Source organism: Hipposideros armiger, unplaced genomic scaffold (genome assembly GCF_001890085.2).
Source record: "Hipposideros armiger isolate ML-2016 unplaced genomic scaffold, ASM189008v1 scaffold_292, whole genome shotgun sequence".
In the NCBI taxonomy this organism is placed as follows: domain Eukaryota; kingdom Metazoa; phylum Chordata; class Mammalia; order Chiroptera; family Hipposideridae; genus Hipposideros; species Hipposideros armiger.
In genome coordinates, this window is record NW_017731642.1 from 1,972,655 (window position 1) to 1,993,090 (window position 20,436).

At 53.7% G+C, this 20,436-nt stretch overlaps 3 protein-coding genes and 1 long non-coding RNA gene across 6 annotated transcripts in view; 1 reads left to right on the forward strand and 3 right to left on the reverse strand.

The window, feature by feature from the left end:
- Positions 1-3,385, reverse strand: part of LOC109391425 (peptidyl-prolyl cis-trans isomerase-like 6) — a 53,670-nt gene extending 50,285 nt beyond the window's left edge. For 2 of the 3 annotated variants that reach the window (XM_019658978.1, XM_019658979.1), the window contains exon 1: positions 3,211-3,366. In XM_019658978.1, coding sequence (XP_019514523.1) covers positions 3,211-3,345 — 135 coding nt within the window. In that variant the 5' untranslated portion in view covers positions 3,346-3,366. Of the gene's footprint in view, positions 1-3,210 lie in introns of all 3 variants that reach the window. The other variant, XM_019658980.1, reaches the window with a different exon arrangement.
- A 60-nt stretch (positions 3,386-3,445) lies between these two features.
- SMPD2 (sphingomyelin phosphodiesterase 2) lies at positions 3,446-6,755 on the forward strand. Its single transcript, XM_019658977.1, has 10 exons — positions 3,446-3,976; positions 4,187-4,283; positions 4,411-4,487; positions 4,799-4,892; positions 5,032-5,121; positions 5,371-5,453; positions 5,582-5,714; positions 5,811-5,915; positions 6,102-6,255; positions 6,350-6,755. The coding sequence occupies exons 1-10, from the start codon at positions 3,927-3,929 to the stop codon at positions 6,736-6,738; spliced, it is 1,272 nt and encodes a 423-aa protein (XP_019514522.1). The 5' UTR covers positions 3,446-3,926; the 3' UTR covers positions 6,739-6,755.
- An 81-nt stretch (positions 6,756-6,836) lies between these two features.
- Positions 6,837-16,787, reverse strand: MICAL1 (microtubule associated monooxygenase, calponin and LIM domain containing 1). Its single transcript, XM_019658976.1, has 24 exons — positions 16,530-16,787; positions 16,219-16,426; positions 15,870-15,974; positions 15,425-15,529; positions 15,159-15,314; positions 14,416-14,516; positions 13,331-13,588; positions 12,950-13,065; positions 12,610-12,736; positions 12,347-12,425; positions 11,301-11,448; positions 10,658-10,848; positions 10,386-10,474; positions 10,204-10,245; positions 9,947-10,030; positions 9,678-9,834; positions 9,305-9,381; positions 8,800-9,049; positions 8,569-8,669; positions 8,175-8,288; positions 7,955-8,048; positions 7,670-7,769; positions 7,495-7,568; positions 6,837-7,126 (listed from the first exon to the last, which is right to left on the reverse strand). The coding sequence occupies exons 1-24, from the start codon at positions 16,785-16,787 to the stop codon at positions 6,978-6,980; spliced, it is 3,183 nt and encodes a 1,060-aa protein (XP_019514521.1). The 3' UTR covers positions 6,837-6,977.
- A 106-nt stretch (positions 16,788-16,893) lies between these two features.
- LOC109391426 (uncharacterized) lies at positions 16,894-19,940 on the reverse strand. The gene is made up of 3 exons (XR_002125801.1): positions 18,332-19,940; positions 17,964-18,061; positions 16,894-17,020 (listed from the first exon to the last, which is right to left on the reverse strand). It is a non-coding gene; the product is annotated as an uncharacterized LOC109391426 (long non-coding RNA).
- Positions 19,941-20,436: the final 496 nt, after the last annotated feature.

The window sequence follows — 20,436 nt, forward strand, 5'->3', positions numbered from 1 at the left end:
GGCAAAGACTGTATCTTACTTTTCCTGTAAGTAAGGAAAAGTTCAGCCTTGGCCTCAACATCTGGCATATAATGGATCATTCACACATACCAACTGAATAAACAAATGAATAAATGAGTCTAGACCAATAGTTTCGTGATCTGCCCTGTTCTTTTAAAACCAGTTTTTCCCTAAATTAAACTTTTACTAAACCTCAACGGATCAATGTAAATGATGTTCTTGCTTTTTTGGGGGGATTGGGGGAGGGGAGCAGTGCTGGGGAATCAGGGGAAGGGGAACAGACAAGGTGCTGTCTTTTTGTTTTTCAGTCTAGTTGTAGAGAATGTTGCTTCACTGGTCCATGTTGGCACCATCATTGCGCTCTTCCCAGGTGAGGCAGATTGGTTGCTGGCCTCTGGACGGCCGCTCAAGATGGCTCTTGGCAGCTTACACCGGCTGCTGGCCGCTCACGCTGGTTGCCGGCCACACACAGTAGCTTACGGCAGCCCACTGCAGCCTACACCGTCGCCGGCGACTCACGGCAGCCCAGCTCCAGGTCGAGCTGTTGTTCACCATCTTAGCTACAGAGGGCAGTGTCACTGGCCGTCATGTGGGATCTGAACCAGGGCCCTGTTGCTCAGAGCTGGCGTCCCAAGCCAGCTCTTAAACAACGCGCAACTTGGCTGGCCTGTTATTGCTTTAATTCACTGGTATTTGGAGAATGACCGAAAGAAGAGTGTGGTTAAACCTCTTGAGAAAAAGAGCAGTAAGGGGCTGGCCAAGTGGCTCAGTTGGTTAAGAGCTCACTCAAGAGTGTGAGCTCTGAGCAACAGGGTCGCCGGTTCAATTCCTGACCCGAGCTGAGCTGCCAACAAGTGGCAGGACGGCTCAGCTAAAAAAAAAAGAGAGCAGTAAATACTAGGTATGTTTAGGTTTAAAATATTGTGCATGTTTTGGTTTAACATATAGTGTTTTGTCTCTACGAATCAGAGAACATTCTTACTGGTTAACAATCCCTGTCAAAAAAGAAAAAAAAAATTGGTTCCTAAGGTTACACTTTGCTTCCTCCTAAAGCAAGAGAAGATAGTTGAGGCAACAACCATTAGGCCTCACTTTTCTGAGTGGATATGAGGAGTAGATGGGACAATGGAGAAAAGTGACAGGTGGCTGCTCCTGTCGTGGTCTAAGGGGACACTGGCCTAGCATGCTTCATCAAAGGTAGAAATTCCAATGAGGAGAAAGCCAGGATGTGAGTGTATTTTGCTTTGGGACCAGGGATAGCAGAAGAGGGCAACAGGGCCATTTCCTTCTTACTGTCCCCAACCAAAAGATGATGTGTCCTTTTTCTCTCAGTTCCAGTGTCTGTGTTCAATCTGAGGCAATTGTGCAGGATGACTGTTTCTGAGGGACCACCTGGAATAACGAAGCAGCTCAATAGTTTTCAAATTAAGCATACTTAATCATGCTTTCTTCATAATTTAGTGTTTGTTCTAAAGTGGACTATAACCAGATTAGAATATATGCAATAAATACTTTTTACAAATCTAAATCTTTGTCAGTTAATTAGGCATTTGGGATTACTCACAAATGATCAGGTTGGGAATATTTTCAAAGATCCTGTATTAACATAGAACTAACTGAATTTACATGGATGTTTTCATATTCAAATTGAGCTACAATAGGCAAAAGCTAGAAGAAAGGAAAAATTATCATTACTAATATAATAAAGACATTGTTTTCTTGATTTAGTGTCCTCTACAACAGGGATTGGTGAACTGTGGCCAGAGGGCCAAATCTGGCCCAAGCTTTTTTTTTAAATATTTGAGAGCTAAGAATAATTTTTAGATTTTTAAAAAGTTGAAAAAATCAAAAGAATTATATTTCATGACATGTAAAATTATGTGCAAGTCAAATTTCAGTGTCCATAATAAAATTTTATTGGAAAACTGCTGTTCATTAACATACTGTTTGTGGCTGCTTTTGCACAGGACAGAGTTGAGTAGTGATGACTGAGAGCCTAAGGCTCCAAAGGCCTAATAATTTAATAACTGGACTTTACAGAAAAATATTGTCAACATCTCTAGCATGTGGAGCAGGCAAAGAAAGTATGTGCCTTCAGAAAAGGAGCTAAGAAAAACATGGGTGAAAAAAATCCCTCAAACATATGAAATACAGTTTAGGCCATAAAACTATGATGATCCCATCAGCCCAGCTAACATAGCCCTTAATTGCTACTTTTTCTGATGATCCATATAGTTTTCACTGACTTCTTGGTCACTTATTCTTTTCATCTTGATATAAACTGTACCTATTTCAAAAATTAGTTACTATTTTCTGATTTGATATCATTACAAACGTCTTTAACTCTGTGGACTTGGCAGAGACAAGGTGGGAATTTAAGATTTCTTCTATTTGGGAACATTTTGTACCTAGCATCCAGCTGGGTACTGCGGGAGATATAAACATGAATAAGGTATTGTCATGGAGTCCAGTGGGGTTCTGAAGGACAGAAGCTTGGCATAGTCTTAGACCAGCATTTCTGGAGCAAATCCCAAAGACGTGCTGAATTCTACATTTCAAGACTTCACCCATTTCTACATTTCCCTTGCATTAGGGTTATAGGTGTGCTGCAACATTACTGACATGGCCACATTCTCCCAATTAAAGTGTTATTCCTTTTTTATCTTTCTGCATGCTTACAAAGAAATGCCTATATTCTCCAAAGCATTTGATGGTCATTTATTAAGAAATCCCCCTAAGCACCTAATTCGAATGGAGTGCAGTGACTGCTGTAGAAAATTTAAAGAAAAAAACAAAAAAACTTTCCCGAATAAAGTTTTCAAAAAAAATCACTTGGAGTGAGAGTTTGTAAAAGTCTGCTAGTTATATGGTAACACTTTTTCCTAAACATTTTTTCATGACTTATAAAAATCTATAATTTCAGTTAAAAATGTGAAAAAAAATGTGTGGCTATGTAGAGAGGAGGAATTACCTTTATTCACGGCAAGGTTCTGAATACTTCTTTCGATCGTATTCCCATTTAAAGGTAGCCTCTTCTCGAAGTGAAATGCCGCCCCCGGCCCGCACTTTTCCCCTACGCTCTGGGTTCCAACCAGACTGGCCCCCACTCCAGCCGGACAACCCCTCCCGGAACATCGAACCTTGCCACCAGGAGGCGCGAGGCCGGGAAGCAGGAAGAGCCGCCCGCACTTTTGGTTACTTCGCAGTTACCTCAGCTGTGCTCTTCGCAATCTGAAAAGTGGAGCTTTTGAAGAGCCCCACCACCTTGACCTGCAGCGGCTGCTCGGGAGGCGAGTGCGAGTCGCACGGCACCGACTTCGGCCTGCACCAATGCGGGCTCGCCATGGCGGAACTAGGGACCTACTTGGAGCACAAACACTGCGTGTCGCCAGGGCAACCGCGCGCCCCGCCCCCGCCGCTTTCAGGGAGGAGGCGGGGCTAGGGGCGAAGTTGGCGGCGGCGGGCTGCTGCTGCTGTGGGGCCTCTGTGCCCGTTGCTGGGGAGCCCAGCGAGGGCGCGCGGGGAGCTGCGGTCAAGGACGAGCTTCGGGGCGGAGGAACGGGGAGCTCCGCGCCCCGCGTGCCTCAGCCCGGCTCGCTGCCCGTCCGGGCCCCCTCGCAAGCGGCGCTCGCCTCCTGGCAGCTCCCAGATTTCGCCGCAGATCGCCTTTCCGGCTTGGTGGGCAGCCAGTTGGGGGCCAGCGGGCCAGTTGCCCGGGTAACACGGGAGTCTGTCCCGGGCTGCGGGCCCAGCACTTGGGCCTGAGCGGCGCCGGCTGGAGGCCAAGGCCATCCGGGAGCGCGGGGACGGGGCCGACCACCTGTGTGCACCGCCCGTGGAGGAGGCACCATCCGCCCACACTTGTCCCGGCCGTTGTAGTCGCTGGGAAGGCGGAGCAGTCCCGCGCCCCCCGAAGCGTTTCCGCCATGAAGCCCAACTTCTCCCTGCGACTAAGGGTCTTTAACCTCAACTGCTGGTGAGTATGCCCACGAAGTTGGGTCTTGGCCATTCGCACCCACACAGCCATTCGCTTCCTCACATCCAGGCCATGGCTTTACCCTGTACTACAATCTCAGGGTGCGGAGTGAACCCGCACTTCGAAGGCCCACACCTGGCCCCAGCTCCAGTGGTGTCTGGAGGGCTGAGCATCCCCAGCAGTCACCTCCCCCGGCCCTTCTGTCTTCAGGGGCATTCCCTACCTGAGCAAGCACCTGGCCGACCGCATGAAGCGCCTGGGAGACTTTCTGAACATGGAGAGCTTTGACCTTGCTCTACTGGAGGAGGTGGGCTGTATGGAAGGAACGGATGTGGAACCCTGGCTGGGAGGAGGGGCAGCTGGGGGTCGGGGTGCAGGAGGAGACTTTCCCTCCGAGGGACGAGCCAGACAGGCATCCTCACCTTTTCCCCCAGGTGTGGAGTGAGCAGGACTTCCAGTACCTGAGACAGAAGCTGCTGCCCACCTACCCAGCAGCGCACTACTTCAGGAGGTGAGAAGTACTGGCCTAGAAGCCTGTTCTCAGACCTGGAGGATCAGAGCCCTGACAGCGCTTCCTTATCCCGCCTGCATTCTCCCTTTCCCTGGGTGTGGGAGCAGGACAGGGTGGAACCAGCTCTTCTCAGCTTTGCCATCGTGTCACCCTATCATCCCACAAAGACTTTGAGCTGTGTTCTGGGGCTGGTCCCAGTAGCAGAGAAAGAAAAAAGTAGCTGACAAGTGCAGGGAAACAAGAGAAGGGAAGAGGACTGGGTCTTTCTCTCCCTGCTCCTGGTTATTTATTAATCAGGACTTGTCTTTCAGCGGCTTCATTGGCAGTGGCCTCTGTGTCTTCTCCAAACACCCAATCCAGGAACTCACCCAGCATGTCTACACCCTCAATGGCTACCCCTACATGGTAAGCCTGACTTCTGACCTCTTCTACCTCACTTCCCCACCCCCCACTAACACTGAAGGAGGCAGCCTTTCTAGGACTGCAGGGAATGGGCAGAAAGAGGGGAGCAGTGCCCTGAGTTCCTGCCCGCTCCTGCCTGCAGGTCCATCATGGTGACTGGTTCTGTGGGAAGGCTGTGGGGCTGCTGGTGCTCCATCTAAGTGGACTGGTGCTCAACGTCTACGTGACCCATGTAAGTGAAGCTGGCAATGCTTAGGGTCAGGCAGCCTGGTCCTGGGAGGAAGAAAGAGATGGGACTCCTTTATTTAGCTGGGCTGCCTGGGGGAGAGGTGTGGGAGCAGAATTTCCTAAGGTCAGTAGGCAAGGGTCACCCATTTTTTTTATCAAGTACCATGCCAAGTGACAGACACAGCTTGATTTCGACCTGCTTGCTGTTGGGACCCTCAGTCTCATCCGCTGTAATCTCATCTGTCTTACTCAGCTCCATGCCGAGTACAATCGACAGAAGGACATCTACCTAGCACATCGTGTGGCCCAAGCCTGGGAACTGGCCCATTTCATCCAGTGTGTGAGCCTGGGCTTGACCAGGGAAGTGGGATGGGGTCCAGGGGTTGAGGGGTGGCCAAGGTCCCCACTTATAGGGCAGAGCTGGTGAGGGAAGAATTCTTGCCTCACTAACCTGGTTCCCCCAGCCATACATCCAAGAAGGCCGATGTGGTTCTATTGTGTGGGGACCTCAACTTGCACCCGAAGGACCTGGGCTGCCGCCTGCTGAAGGAGTGGACAGGGCTGCTTGATGCCTACCTTGAGACCCAGGACTTTAAGGTGAGGACCTGCTTGATTATGTCCCCACCTTTGCACCCCCAGCTTCTCTCCCTCCTCCTTCCTCCACATCTTAGCACAAGCCAATTATTCACCTAGGGCTCTGAAGAAGGCTGTACAATGGTACCCAAGAACTGCTATGTCAACCAGCAGGAGCTGGAGCCATTTCCCTGTGGCATCCGCATTGACTACGTGCTTTATAAGGTCAGGCCCCTCCCCCCAACATGCCTTCACCCACTGTGTCTCTTCATCCCTCACCAGCCTGTGCTGACCCTTTGTCCAGCTAGACTAGACTTAGATCACTGATAATTGGAGAATGGGATAGCCAGGAGCCAGTTCTCTGGTAAGAGGCCCTCAAATATGTTTTTCTCTGGCCCTTACTTTTCCTAGGCAGTTTCTGGGTTCTACATCTCCTGTAAGACTCTCAAAACTACTACAGGCCACGAACCTCACAGTGGCGCCCCCCTCTCTGATCATGAGGCCCTGATGGCTACTCTGTGTGTGAGACACAGCCCACCCCCGCACAACTCCAGCCCTACCCATGGTGAGTCACCCCCACCTTTTCCCTTGGTCCTTCCCCACCACAAAGCAGCCCTTCCACTCTGACCCACCTGCCCCATTGCCTTGCCTTATTCTAGGACCAGCAGAGAGGTTACCATTGGTCAGCGTGCTAAGGGAGGCCTGGACAGAGCTGGACCTGGGTGTGGCTCAAGCTCGTTGGTGGACCACCTTCGCTGGCTACGCGATTGGTGTAGGGCTGCTTCTCCTGGCAGCGCTGTGTGCTCTGGTGGCTGGAGGAGGGGTCAGGGAAGTTGCCATACTGCTCTGGACCCCCAGTGTAGGATTGGTGCTGGGGGCGGGTGTAGTCTACCTCTTCCACATGCAGGAGGCCAAGGGCTTATGTAGGGCCCAAGCCGAGATCCAGCATGTGCTGGGAAGGGTAAGGGAGGCCCAGAACTTGGGCCCAGAGTCTCAGCCAGCCCTGTTCCTGGAGCAGCAGGAGAGGGACAGGAGTGAGGACCAATAAAGCTTGACACTTTTGTGGCTCTGCCTTTTTCCTTGTAGAAGCAGTGACTGGGCCCACATCTTCTGCCCTCTCTGCACACGCCCCGCCTCCCACCTGCAGGCAGCCTAAAGCCCTGTTTGTGGCAGAAACATTTTATTGTAAACAGTGACCCCCTCTCCCAGGCAGCCCACGTGAGCACGGTGGCACTGTCCTGGGATGAGGTGGCCATGGAGGGAAGAAGGCAGGCAGCCCACCCTCTTCTAGCCCTGGGCCCCTGGCCCTGAGGCCAGCTCACTGAGCCTGCTCGCCTCCTGAAAGCGGATGAGAGCATCTCGCTGGTTCACCACATCCACCAGCTTCCTGAGGATCTGTTCCTCAGCCTGCCGATCAGCCGCTGTCTTTAGGATTTCTGAAGGGAAGAGACGAAGCTCACAGAACAGAGAACTGGGCAGGGAGTCAGGAGTGGCATAGCCTAACCCTGGCCTACGTGACTTCTACCACCTGACCTTTGTTTCCTAATCTGTGAAATCAGCTGTGTCCATACCAGTGGCTTTCTAACACTGTTTTAAAAGCATATCCTGCATAAAAGCCCAAATGTGCATCTCTGATTGAACTGAAGGCAGAGTAGAGGCTTGGAGCCCAATCATCTGGCTTCCTCCTGAATTGCTTCAGAGGTTCTCTAAGTAGAGGACTGTGTTGCTTGGTCACTATCTGCGATCACGCGGGTCATGCAAACCCCAGCCCTGTTATGTCTGCCTCTCCCCACATCCTGCTTACCTTCCCGGTTCAGGTAGCTTCGTAGCTCCTGGTCCAGCTGCAACTGTTTCTCCTCCAAGTTCAGCTCCTGTACCCTGTGGAGGGCAGGGATAGAAGAAACATAGCTGTCCAGGGTGCCCAAGCACTCGGCTGGGGCCTGGCTCACTAGCCAGTGTCACTTCCCCATGCCCCTTACGTGATCATGAGCTCAGCCTCCTCAGCCACTAGGCTGTTTTTCTTCTGAACGAGCTGTAGCAGCTGTTCTAGCCATAGTGCCTTTTGCTGTTCTGGGGAACCTGATAAGAAGGAAGAAGAGGGTGAAGTGGTCAGGAGGCCTCCAACCAGGGTCATAGAAGTCCTGAGCATGCAGAATGGAACCTGCTGTGTGCCAGAGCCGGGTGACTTCAGGGACTGCTGGGGGCTAACACAGTGCTAAAAGGCAAGGGGGTGTCCTAGCGTGTCCCTCCCCATCTTCACTCACCGCTCTGGTTCCTCAGGGCCAGCTCCAGCTTCATGCCCTCGGCCTCCAGCTCCCTCAGAGCAACCTCAATCTCGTTTAGTCGCCGCTGGACGGCCTGAGGGGTACAAGACCAGAGGCCCAGGAGTCTTTGGATTGTCCCAGAACAGAGCACTGGAGGAGCTCTGCTCCCCAGTTTCACAACTCTGACCCATCAGAGCCTCCAGGGACCCCTGGGCCTCACCTGGGCCTTGCAGAACCTCTTCATCTCCTCCTCCTTTGCACGGCGCAGCAGGGTCCGCTTCCATGTTGGGTACCTGTCCATGGTGCCTGAGTTCTTGGCGAGGGTCAGCAGAGCCTATGGCAGGGTCAGAGCAGTCAGGGGTAGGGCCTGGCCTGGTGGGTAGGGATTGGGGAAGCTTCGTTTGAAAGGGGCCAGAAAGAACCTGGGCTGGACGTGGGGTAAGTTCTGATAGAATAAATGGAGGCTTAGAGACATGAAAGAGTAGGGGCTGGGTGAGAAGAGCGGGGCTCAGGAGGGAACAAGCTGCAGGTTTCTCCTGTGGCTGGGAGCGGGGTATATTTAGTGGATGCATGCTGGCTTGGTCGGAATAGGCGGCCATGTTCCTTTCACTCACCTGTTCCATGTCTGAGTCCAAAGCCACATCTTCCTCTTCCTCCTCCTCCTCTTCACTGGAGGAGGGACTCCCTTCTTCCTCTTTCTCCAGGGCCATAAGAACTGAGCAGAGAAGTAGACATGGCCTGGAATCCCCACAACCTCCCTTTCCATTCCCCAGCATCCCCCTTCAAGAATCCCAGTACCACCAGCCCCATCCCCACGCTGGGTCAGCACATCTGGGCAGAGTTACCTTGAGGGCTCTGGATTGGCACTCCCCATCCCACAAAGCTGCCTTCCAGGGCCTGGCGAGCCAAGGCGGAGCAGCTGCGGGGGGGCTTAGGTGGAGGCTCCTTTTCTGGGTCAGGGGTCAGATTAAGGGAGGACAAACGCTGGCGTTCTGGGCTGGAGAGGCGGATCAACCGACGGTTGGGCTGGCTGGGGCTTGTGATAGGAGTCGAGGGGCCGGATGGCATGTTATTCTCACCTGGTGTGGGGAGGTCCTAGGAAAGCCACCATGTGGTCTGGTCAGTGACCTGCCCAGTATGGGGTTGTGGGGGTGAAAATGTGGGCCCTGGAATTCACTCACTGATGCCACTTACTGGACAGTGTCAGGCACTGTTCTAGATACTTGGACAGAAATGCCTGCCTTCATGGAGTTCACACGAGAACAGTCAGTTACCCCCGGCAAAGTCGGCTGGGCTTGGAGAGACCCTTTTACTCCTTCCCACCCCAACACACACTTTCCCAGCTTTTACCTGACTCTCAGGGCCTCTGTCGCTGCCACCCTCTTTGTGGTCTGGCTGGGGCAGGTGCTGGAGGCAGTATAAATGTCCTGGGAAGGGTGGAGAGGGGGAGGAGACATCAAATGTAGGCAGCCCAATGCCCAGAGACTCAATTTATCAGGGAGATGGGGGTGACAGGACTGGATTTGCAGGTGAATTTCCACTAGCATCAGAACCCCACCTTTGGGACTTTGGAGGAGACAGAAGATCTGAGCTCGGGATGAAAGTGCCGTACTGAGCCTGTTTCCTCCTTACGCCCAGCAACCCAGTTCCCTTCCACCTTCAAACTTGCCTCCCGGTAGGGCCAGTCCCAAAGTCCCTCTAGAGGCTTTCTGGGCCCACTCACCATCTCCTGGGTGCTGCCTGTAGCCACCTGGCCACAGTGTGGCCTCACAGATATGGCAGCGGAAACAGCTTCGGTGGTAGAAACAGTTGTCGGCACAGACGCGTTCCAGGATGTAGAGGGGTCCCCTACAAAGCGCACAGAGGTCCCCGGCACTGGCCTGCACCAATCCCCAGGCCACACCGTCAGTTGGAGTCAAGGCCTGCTGCAAAGTTCTTCCCTATCCCTGAAACCCTCATCCCCAAACCTGTAGACAGGGCCCCCATTTTTACCTCCTGGTGGTGTGATGGGGGTGTTAGGGGGACACCAGGCTCTGGAACAGGTGGCTCCTCAGTACTTGGGGTCTCAGCCTCTACCTAAGGAGGTACGTGCTCAGGCCAAGGGAAGGGGAGTGAGACTAGGAAGGAAGACTGGATAGGACTGGATCTGGGGTGGGGAGTAAGACATGGGGAGACAGGACCTAGGAAAGTGCCCAGGGGAAGAGGACAGGAAACGGGCAGGCAGCTGTCCGGCCCTCGCATGCATTTACCTCCAGGCGTGGCTTCTTGCCACCTGCGTCCTCCCCATTTTCCTGTAACAAGTCGTACACTCAGCATGGGGTTCTGAGCCCCCAATCCTCCTCTCCCCCCATTCTGAATGTCCTCCTCCCCATCACCCCCGGAACCCATGCTAGGAACCCACTGCCCAGCCCCAACCCTGCCCAGACTCCACCTTGGCCCGGGTCCGTTGCAGAGTCCTCTGCAGTTTGCCAAGGAATAGTACAGCACTGGAGGTCCCTGGCAGGCCTTGGTTGGCAGGGCCTGCAGGGAGAATTGGGGTGTCAGGGCAGATGGGGATCTGATACTGTATCCTTGGAATCCACAGCTACACTCCAGACAGCTCCTCTCTCAGGCCATCCCTCAAGGGGACCCTCTCTCTCGCACACACATGCGTACACACAACCTCCTCACTCCACCTGTCTACCCGCTTGCCCCCCACGTCACCTGAATTTTGGGGTGTGCTCTTGAAGGCACTGTGAAAGTGGCTGAGGTAGGCGATGAGGCCCAGTGGGTCACTTCCTGCCACCACTGCCTGTGCGGACAACACGGGGGTGATGCCCAGCTCATGCTCTGCCATCTTCAGTGCCCAAGCAGTTGCTTCCAAAGCTCCCATCCCCTGCAGCTCTGAGGGTTCCCTGTAGGGTATCAGGAAGAGAAGCCAATGGAAGACCAGAATCTAACCCCATCAAAGGGGGAGACGGTGGGTAGAGAGAGTTGGGGGGAGGTGGCAGTAGGAAGGCTAGGGGAGTGCAAAGGGAGGGGAGGGCATGAGGGGTTTTATTTTCTGTGCTACACTCACACCACCACCACCCAATGACAACCTTCTGTCTTGGGGGGCTCTACTGCTTGCAAAGCTGGGCTATTGAATGCATTTGATTCTTACAAGATTCGCAGGCAAAGTCAGACACCTCCCTATCACTAGGGAGGTGAAGTGACTTGGGCAAGTCGTGGCGCTGGGACTCAGTTGGGTGAGCTAACTCCTACACAGAGGTCTCCCCGCCATTCCACACTGCGAGATGTAGAGGAAGGGGCAGAAGCATGAAAGGTACGGTCTGCCAGGGACCACTGGGCCTAATTTGCAACTCACAGTAGGCCAGGCCGCAGCCGGTTCACCAGTGCACACAGAGCCAGTCCATCAGCCCAGGAAGACAAAAGGTTAGTGACGTGGACACCAGGGTACCCAGCCGTCTGCTCTTGGCACCAATGTAGCAGCTCCTCCTGGGTGCCCACCGACCCTGGGAGAGGAGATTGTGCTGTGCCCAAGGCCCCATGGCTCACAGACAGCCCAGTTGCTGGGTGTGGGGTCTGTATGGCAGGACCCCGCCCCTAAGTGGGGCACTGACCTGACACTGTCAGCAGTGCCTCCTTCATCCCTATTTTCTCATTAAAAAAAAATCTCTTGGCTACTGCAGTGTACACCTGAAGCTGAAGCTGAATAATAATGAATGTCAATTATAATTACATATATATATATATATATATATATATATATATATATATATATATGGTCACNTATATATATATATATATATATATATATATATATATATGGTCACGGGATGTGGAGTACAGCATAGGGAATAGAGTCAATGGAACTGTAACAGCTAAATACGATGTCAGAGGGGTAGTAGATTGGGGGAGGGGGGTTATCACTTTGTGAGGGGTGTAAATGTCTAACTATTACATTGTTTTGTACACCTGAAACTAATAAAAAACAAAAAAGGAAGAAAAACTCTTTTTGGAATAAGTAGTGGGGGAGAATAAAGTGAAATCACTACTAGCTATAATACATAGAGGGCTATGGACTGGGACCAGGGAGGCCCCGAGGCTCAAAGAAAAGGCAGGTTTGGAGTCTGCAAGTCGAAGGGATCACGCAGAACAGCTGAGAACAGGGCAGCACTGCTGCCATTCAGCTGCTACGGATGTGGCAGTTGTTGAAATACTGAAATACTTCTACACAGCTGCTGCTGAGTGCTCTGCTGCCCCCCCCACTCTCCAGGACGCCCCAAACGTCCCCACCATCCAGTAGTGCTCCAGTACACTGTCCCCAGCCTGAGGCTGCAGCTATTGGTTGGTTGCACCTCACTAGTTGGTAAATATTTTGGTTATGGCCCTGGAGGAAGGCCTGCTTACCAGTGGGCAGCTTTCCTGAGTCTGTCTTGTCACTCGTCGGCTTGGGCTCCTTGGCCACCACGTCATACAGGTCTCGCACCTAAGGCAGCCCCCTTTCAGGTCTGGCTGACCATAAAACCCCATAGCCCATAGGGAAGGGGCCAGCCTGGGGTAGGGTTCACTCAGAGGGGCAGTGACTGGGCAGGTCTGGGCAGGCCTGACCTGGAGGAGGAGGTCTGACCTGGGAAGTCTGGTGAGGCCCTCGAGGGATGGGGGTGTCTGACCTGATTTTGGGACACACTCCGGAGGTTCAGGTTGGGGTAGCGGGTGGCTGGGTCCAGCCCATACTGGGCCACATTGCGGTGCATGTTTTCCGGGGATGTCTGTGACAGGAGCTGGTATAGGCTCTCGCTGGGGGAGAAGTGGGGGTGGGGTGAAGGTGGGGGGCAGGGACATGAGTCAGAGTGCATCCATGCATCCATCAGTACCCACCTGAGAACTGCCATGCCTTTCTTTTATTCTCTTTTGTCCATGTCCTCATCTATTCACCCAGCACTCCCCCACCCTCTACTGTCCCTTGTCATATATCCAGCCCTGCCCAACCCTGCCCAACTCAGGCCTCACCGCTCTGCCAACACTTCTAGAGGTCCAGCACCCTCTGCCCACCGCTTCACCATCCAGGCGGCATCAAAGGCTGCCAAGAAGCCCCGGGCCACTCCAGTGCCCAGGGGCCAGAAGGGCTACAGGGTCAGAAGGGTAGGAAATAGGTCAGTGAGAGTCCACCAGAAGTGTCCAAGCCCAGATGCTCCCGAGGTCATAGCATAGGAGGCCTCTCACCACACCAAGCAACCCTCAGCTCCTCCCGACAACAAGCAAACCCTTTTCTCCCCTCCTTCCCAACCATGGAACCCCTGTGACTCTTTATGAGGGGTCTCTGTTTCTTGAAGCACCAGAAAGCCCCTCCCCCTCCTGCTTCCCCCCGTCAGGGAACCCTGGCCCCCTTACCTCCACCAGGCAGTCCCCCACCAGCTCCAGCAGCAGGCGGGCACCATGCTTCTCCTGCACACGAGCAGCGCTCTCGGCCCGCATCATGCTTGTGAAGTCAAAAGCAGAGACGTCGGGTCGCCCATGGGCATCCTGGGCAAATTCCAGCTTCCCGAGCTTGCCATGGGTGGCAAAGTCAGCAGCTGCCCGGGCAAAGCGCTGCAGAGCCTCGGGCACCACATTGGCACTGCTCAGCAGCCGGTCAGTCTCCGGCCAGTCCTACATGGCCAACAGATCAGAAACAGCAGTATCAATTGGGCAGTCCCGTCCCCTTGGGTGTAGAAGGTACACATACTAAGGCCCCAAGAAGGGGCTCCCCCAGACTACACAGCAATTGAAGGCTGAGCTGGGCCTAGAATTTGAATGTCTTCCTCCCAAGCTCAAGCCGCTTCCCTAGAACTCACCCTGCTGCTGGGGATCCCAGGGTCCACCCTGCTCCCGAGGTCCAGAGCCATTACTGTTATCATACATTTGCTTTGGACAAGTCACTGAACTTCTCAGAGCTTAAGTTTCCCTATCATTTAGAGAGAACACATCTAACTTCTCAAGGTACTCATGAGAGTTAGGTGAGACAAGGCATATGAAGCTCTTACCATAGTACCTAGCGCATAGCAGGTGTTAACTAGTTCATTCAGCAAATAGTTATTGGGTGCTTATCATACACCAGACACCCTGTTTCCCCAAAAATAAGACTTAGCTGAAAAATAAGCCATAGCATGATTTTAGCTGCCCAAATATGGCACCTTGGCATACGAAGCACTGGGAATAATCAGCAAGCAAGAGACAGAGACAAAACTCCTGCCCTCATGGGGCTTATGTTTGTGGCTGGTATAAGGTCTTTAGCCCAGAATATGATTCAGGTTGCCATGTAAATCCCAGGGGAGAGGAGCTTGTTGAGGTGGAGGAAAAGTCAGGGCAAAGGCAGGAGAGGACAGGCTCTGTCCACACCCGTGCGGGGAGAAGAGGGCGGACAGACTGTGTCAAGGCCTGGCTTCCATCTCCCAGGGCCCACTGCCCAGCCCCTCCCTCCCTGGGCCCGGCCCCACCTGACGCAGCACCCCGAGCCGCAGCAGGCACTGCTTCTTGGCTGTCATCACAAAGTAGTGGGTGTCGTCCTTGTAGTATACAATGTTTTCCAGATCAATGCCTGCGGGGAGCGGTGGCGGGGAGGGGGGAACAGGGCAGAGTGAGCAGGAGATGTGTCTCCTCGTGATGTGTCACCTCTCCAAACACCCCAGCCATGCCTGACCTCTGGTAGCTGGGATCACAGCTTAGACTACAGTGGGTGCCCCACACGTGGGGGCCCATGAGTTCTGATGGCACAGTGAACCATCTGTCCCAGGCCCAGGAGGCCTGAGGATGTGGAGCAAAGAGAGAAACCGGTGGGGTGACAGCTGGAAGACATGCACCAACCACAAGGTCACATGCTTACAGATGACAGCTTGGCTTCTCAAACTAGGGTGTGCACACCCCAGGGAGTGTGGCAGTTCAAAGCCAAAGTAAACAGGGCATCTTTTTAAAGTACCACTTTCATTTTGAATTTATATCGTTTATATACTAAAGCACCTATAAAGAAAAACAAAGCAAAATCCCATGCCTTTTGTGAGAGATTTCCAAGACCTGTCATACTGAGTGGCAAAGCGGGGCTGTGCCGGCTGAATCCCTGGGGGCACAAGTTCTTTGCTGTCAAGGTTCCTTGGACTGAGGACAGGTCTGAGCAGGCAGGTGAGGCAGGACCCAGCCCAGAGTCAGGCAGTGGGAGGGGAAGCCTTGTGAGAGGGGCCCTGACCTGTGGCTTTGAGCAGGCTCTGGAAGAAGCTCTGGTTGTAAATCCTGGCCACACCGCTGATCTCGGGCACCTGTGTTTCTTCTACCGTGCGCCCATTCACAAAGTTGGCCGTGATGCCAATGGCCAGTTTGCCACGCATCTCTCGCACTGTGAAGCCTAGAGGTGGGGGCAGGAGGGAAGTGGCAAGAGGATGAGGAGTATAACAACTTTGAAAGGCCCAGGAGGAGCCTGAGAAACTGACTTCGGTTAGGGAAGGGATCACTCACCTTCAGGGACGAATTTACCTCCAGCAGCGGAGATGAGGACATCAAATTCATAGTTGACCAGCTGAGCAGGGGCTTTGGGCTGGAGCTGCGCACGCCAGCCACTCCCTGGGGCAGAGGGTGTGAGAGGCACAAGACGTGTAAGTCTGAAGGAGCCCCTATATTCCCAGGACAAGCCAATTAAATAAATGTATTAAAGGGCTTTGGGGTTTAGAAAGCAATGACACATGGCCTATCAAATTATACCTTCACAACAGCCATGGAAAGTAGGGAAGGAAGGAAATATTACTCCCATTTTATAGATGCTCAATATGAGGTTCAGAGTGGTTTGCACAAGGCCACACTATGAAAAAGGGAGACTCAGGTAACTCCCAAACCCACCCTTTTTCTTCCACAAGCCAAGATGTCCTTGGCAGATGGGGGTTCTCAGGAGCAGAGAAGTACTTACCCTTTTTGGTAGGGGGCTGGAGGCCAGTGAAAGTGACACCCCAGTGAATTTCCACCCCCAGCAGTAATGCCACTTTCAACAAAAGCAGCTGGAGCTGCCGGATGCCTGGAAGGGAGAAGACAATAGGTACAGGGCCCCATCCCCGAGCACCGGTGTGTGCCTGGTCAGAGCTGGAGAAGGTCTCAGAGATCACTGTACCCATTTTACAGATAAGGGGCCTGAGTCCTAAAGGTCATCTGGCTGAAGTGAGTCTTGTCCACTCTGCCCCTTGGCTGGCCCAGCAACTCCCCCACTGACCTGTCTCTAGGCCCAGGCTCTCCACCCCTCTAGGCCACCAGGTGGTACTCACTGATGTGGTCCAGGGTGCCTGTGCAAAAACGCCCGTAGAACTTCTTGGCGCCAAGTCCCCGCAGGTCATGGATGGTGAAGGGCCAGAGATGGAGCACATTGTGGCGAGAGAACTTGGTGCGCTTTTCTACCAGCACCACACGGGCCCCCAGCAGCGCCAGCTCCACAGCAGCCCGCAGACCACAAGGTCCAGCGCCCACCACCAGGCACTGTGAACATGCAAGGCAGTGTGGACATGGCACCCCATCTCCCTCCTCTGACTCCGGAGCCCCGCTCTCCAAGCCCCATCCCAGGCACCATGTATTCATTCACCTTGGTGCTGGTGCAGGCCCGGCCCTGCTGGTAGACAGGGTGGCCTGCTCGCTTGTCCAGCTTGGCCCACAGAGACTTGGCGCTCCAGTAGTTGAGCTGCGCCTTGATCTTGTGGTACTGGGGCAGCCCCCCACCAGGCTCCAGCCCCAGGGCCTGGCATAGCTCCTGGAAGGTGCTCAGCACATTCTGACACAGCTGAGCCTGCAGGAAGCTCTCAAAGTGGGCGTGTGCTGGGTTGGTGGAGGTGGGTGAGGCCATGGAGGCCCCTGGGGCTCCCAGGGAAGGGAGCAGCTGAGCAGAGGCAAGTGGCTGCTGGAGAGGAGGGAAGAGACGGGGAGGAGGCTGGAGGAAGGAAAAAGGGGAGGAGAGGAAAGCAGTTTGATGTCTCCAGGGAGCTGGGGTCCACCCCTGATTGGCTCTGCTCCTTTCTCCCAGCCCACTCTTGATCTGCTTCAGAGATGGCTGCTATCCCCTTCCATTCCAAGTGAAATCTGCCAAATTTGGAAATGAAAAATCAGCAGTCCTGGGCACAGAGGGCCCGCAAGAAGCCAGGAACCTTTAGTTCAATCTTCCTGTTCAGGGATCTCCAAGTCCTGCTCCATCTCAGGGGCCCAGAGGGCAGAAAGCAGGGTATGGTGCAATTTCTCAGATATGGAGAGGGCAGGTTGGCCAGAAGGAGAGCTTTCCTTGTGGCGTGGACAGGGACAGACCAAAATACTGGCAACCCCAGCTGCTGGTGCCCCATCTCATCCCACACCTCCTTCCTCCTGCTGCCCCTTGATGGGCTCAGTGCCACGTGGGTGTAGGGTGTGCCTTATGTCAGGGGCAAAGTTTTCATCCTTAGCATTCATGATTTCCTCCTGACAGAGGGGGAGATGGTCTCTAACTGTGAAGGTTGCACTTCCCACAACCAAAACTACCTCAACGAACAGCAGGAGGATGTTGCATGTTTCAACTGACTGGGTGAGGGAGCACGGGGTCTATTTCTGACTCACTGTGGTCAAAACACTTCCCCTGTGACTTGCCTTCTCCAGTGGGCCTGGAGGGCGGTCAGGGGGTGGTGACAGTAGCTGCGTTTGCCCCTCCCAGTTTCCTCCCATCCCCATCGAAGACCCGCCCCATCCCCTGTGGGCTCCCGCGCTCTCCCAGGAATTTCCCGAAACAAGGCCTCCTTTGTCCCCCTCTCCCTCGCTCGGGCCCCCACGCAAATTGAGGGATGTCTAAGGGGGGCTTTCAAACGCTGGGACCAGGAGGCATCAAAGGGTACATTGGGCAGGATTGCCCTTGGGGGAGTTAAAGAAGGTGCGTTGCATTGATGGGTGCAGGTCGGTGGGACCGATAAAACCCCACTCCCTCGGCCGCCCGGCCAGTCCCAGCCGGAGCCCAGCGGGGCCAGAGCGAGGCAGGAGACTAAAGTCTTCTGCTGCAGGTCACCTGGACTAGGGCGGACGGACGTCAGGAAGGGCAAAGTCTCTGGAGGGTGGGGAAGTGGAAGAAGACCTCCGCGACGGGAGAGAGAGGGGTGACCCAACCTGGAAACACCAGAACAAAGGATGTGCGAGGGCTGGAGTGGTCTGGAAGGATGGAGAGGAGCTGGTCCACAGGCGGCGGGGGTACCGGGTACTACTCTCTGGACCGTAAAGTCAGGAGAGGGGCTGAGCAGGGCGGGGGCGGGGGGAGACGGGTCGGACTGCCAGGAGCGGTTCCGGAGCGCCCGGGGTCACATTTCCCCAGAGGCGCACCCACACACCCCTGTCCCCCGCGGGCAGGGGGCGCACAGCTGGTTTAGCTGGACAACTTACCCTGTGTCTCTAGAGCGGGGAGGGGCCGCTTCCTGCCAGGCGGGGCGGAGGAAGGGGAGGAGGTGAAGGAGCGGAGGGAGAGCTGGGTTGTCGTCTGCGCGCGGGGTCCGCCGGACCAAGGAGTTGCGCAGGGTGTGGGCTCCGGCGCCGGGCGTGCGGCCCTCGGAGGCTTTATTCGTGCCTCATTAACATCTCATTACCCCGAGATCCCAGACTTGGGACAGCCTGGGACCCGCCCAGGCCTGCTGGGTGGCGCCCGAAAGGCGTGGCACTGCAGATGCTGGGTTCCGCTTTGGGGAAGGAGACCGGGACCAGGCTTGCCCAGAGCCGAAGAGCCCGGGATCGGAAGCACCGGGTTCCCGCGGCCTCGGGCTCCATCCTGGTGCCTGTGCCTGCAAAGTTAGCCCTTCCCTGGTGGGCGAGCGCACCCACCCTTGTCCAGTACCAACTCCGCAGCCCGTCTCCTAGCGCTGGGCGGAGAGGGCGCTCTGCTAGGCTAGAAGTTTGCTGAAGCTGGTGGGTCCATTGGTGGCGCCCGAACGTCTGCGCTGCCTTCACCGCTCCTACATGAGATCCAAGGCTCCGGCGCCCCACGTTGGATTCCCCTCTCCTGCCACAAGTCGGCCCCTAAACCCAGACTGAGGGCAATGGGCACGGATTAAGTCCTGGGAACTCGTAATCTGCAGCTTCCACAGCGACATGAGAAGTGAGAGGGCTAGAAGGTCTTGGGGTGTAAGGTGTAAGATGGTGGCGTTAGACCACTACTAAGAAAGGTGAGAATGGGAGGGTGTGTGGGGGAGGCTCAATTCCCAACATTCAAGAATGCCTTAGAGTGAGGACCCATAGAACTGTCAGTTCTGAAACGGGCTTGAAAGACCTTTGGAACCAACTTTCTCATATTAAGGATAAGACAACAGCACTGAATGTGAAAGCACTAGTCTAAGGCCATTCAAGTTAATATTAAATATCAATACTCCTTTACTGGATATCTATTATGAGTATTGCCCTAATCTCAATGATTAGAATAGTCCGGTTTTACCGAAAAGGAAACTAAGAGTCACAGAAGTTCTGTGACCTGTAACAAGTCACACAGCAAGTGGCAGAGCTGGTGTGGGGCCCAGGTTTATCTGGACTCCACCACACCAGTGTTGATCCAACGTGACGAATGAAAGGCTGGCATTATAAGAAGCTGTTTCTTGTTTAGAGCAAGTGACACTGTTACACTAGAAACACCAACAAAGCAGAGGCATAAATGGGAGGGTTGCTCTCCTTGAGACCTAGGGATCTGAAAGCACTGGGCGCCCTATGGCTCTCCCCTTCTCTTTATTCTCACTTTTCAGTTTCATCTGGAAACCCTCTGAGACCCAGTAAGACCTGAATACTCAGTGCTCTCAGCTTGAGCTCAGACGGCAGGAAAAGGGAGGCAAGGGGAAATGCCCGCTCTGCCAAGAGAGGCAGGGAATTCATCCAGGTCACCCTCAGGAAACTAGGGCAGCCTCCCAGCTGGGCCTATTCTGGCTCTTGAGTCATTTGGCTTGAAATGAATTTGCCAGATATCAGACACACCCATATTTAAATACATATTATAAGAAGTGTTCTAAAGTCCACTATTAACGGGTTACTGGGCTCTTAGAAGCACCCCATTTCCCTTTCATTAGCTGGTGGTACACAACCACCTTGACATAGTGCATTTGCAAAAAGGCTCAGTAGGGTCTGTCTGGCCCTTGATTCAATGACTAGCGATTTGCAGTCAAACAGGGTTATGTGGCTGTCTGAATGCCAAATGGCAACATTTGTCTTTAAAAAAGATCACAGAACAATAATGCCTTTATCAATACTAAAAAACTGCTGACTTGGAGTTTCACTTTATGCTAATTAAAGATACACACAGTGACATAAAGTAATGAGGAATATATTGGTCTGTAATCCTGAAGATCTGGTCAGATTCCAGTTTTACTTCACACTAGCCCAGTGTGACCTTGAAAAGTTTGCCAGCCACCCTGCTTTGGTCTTGTCATCTCTAAATGGATACTGTTTAATTAATCAACCTTCTGAGCCCATTTCAATTCTAACATCCTGTCATTCAATTTTGGTAACTCTAAGAA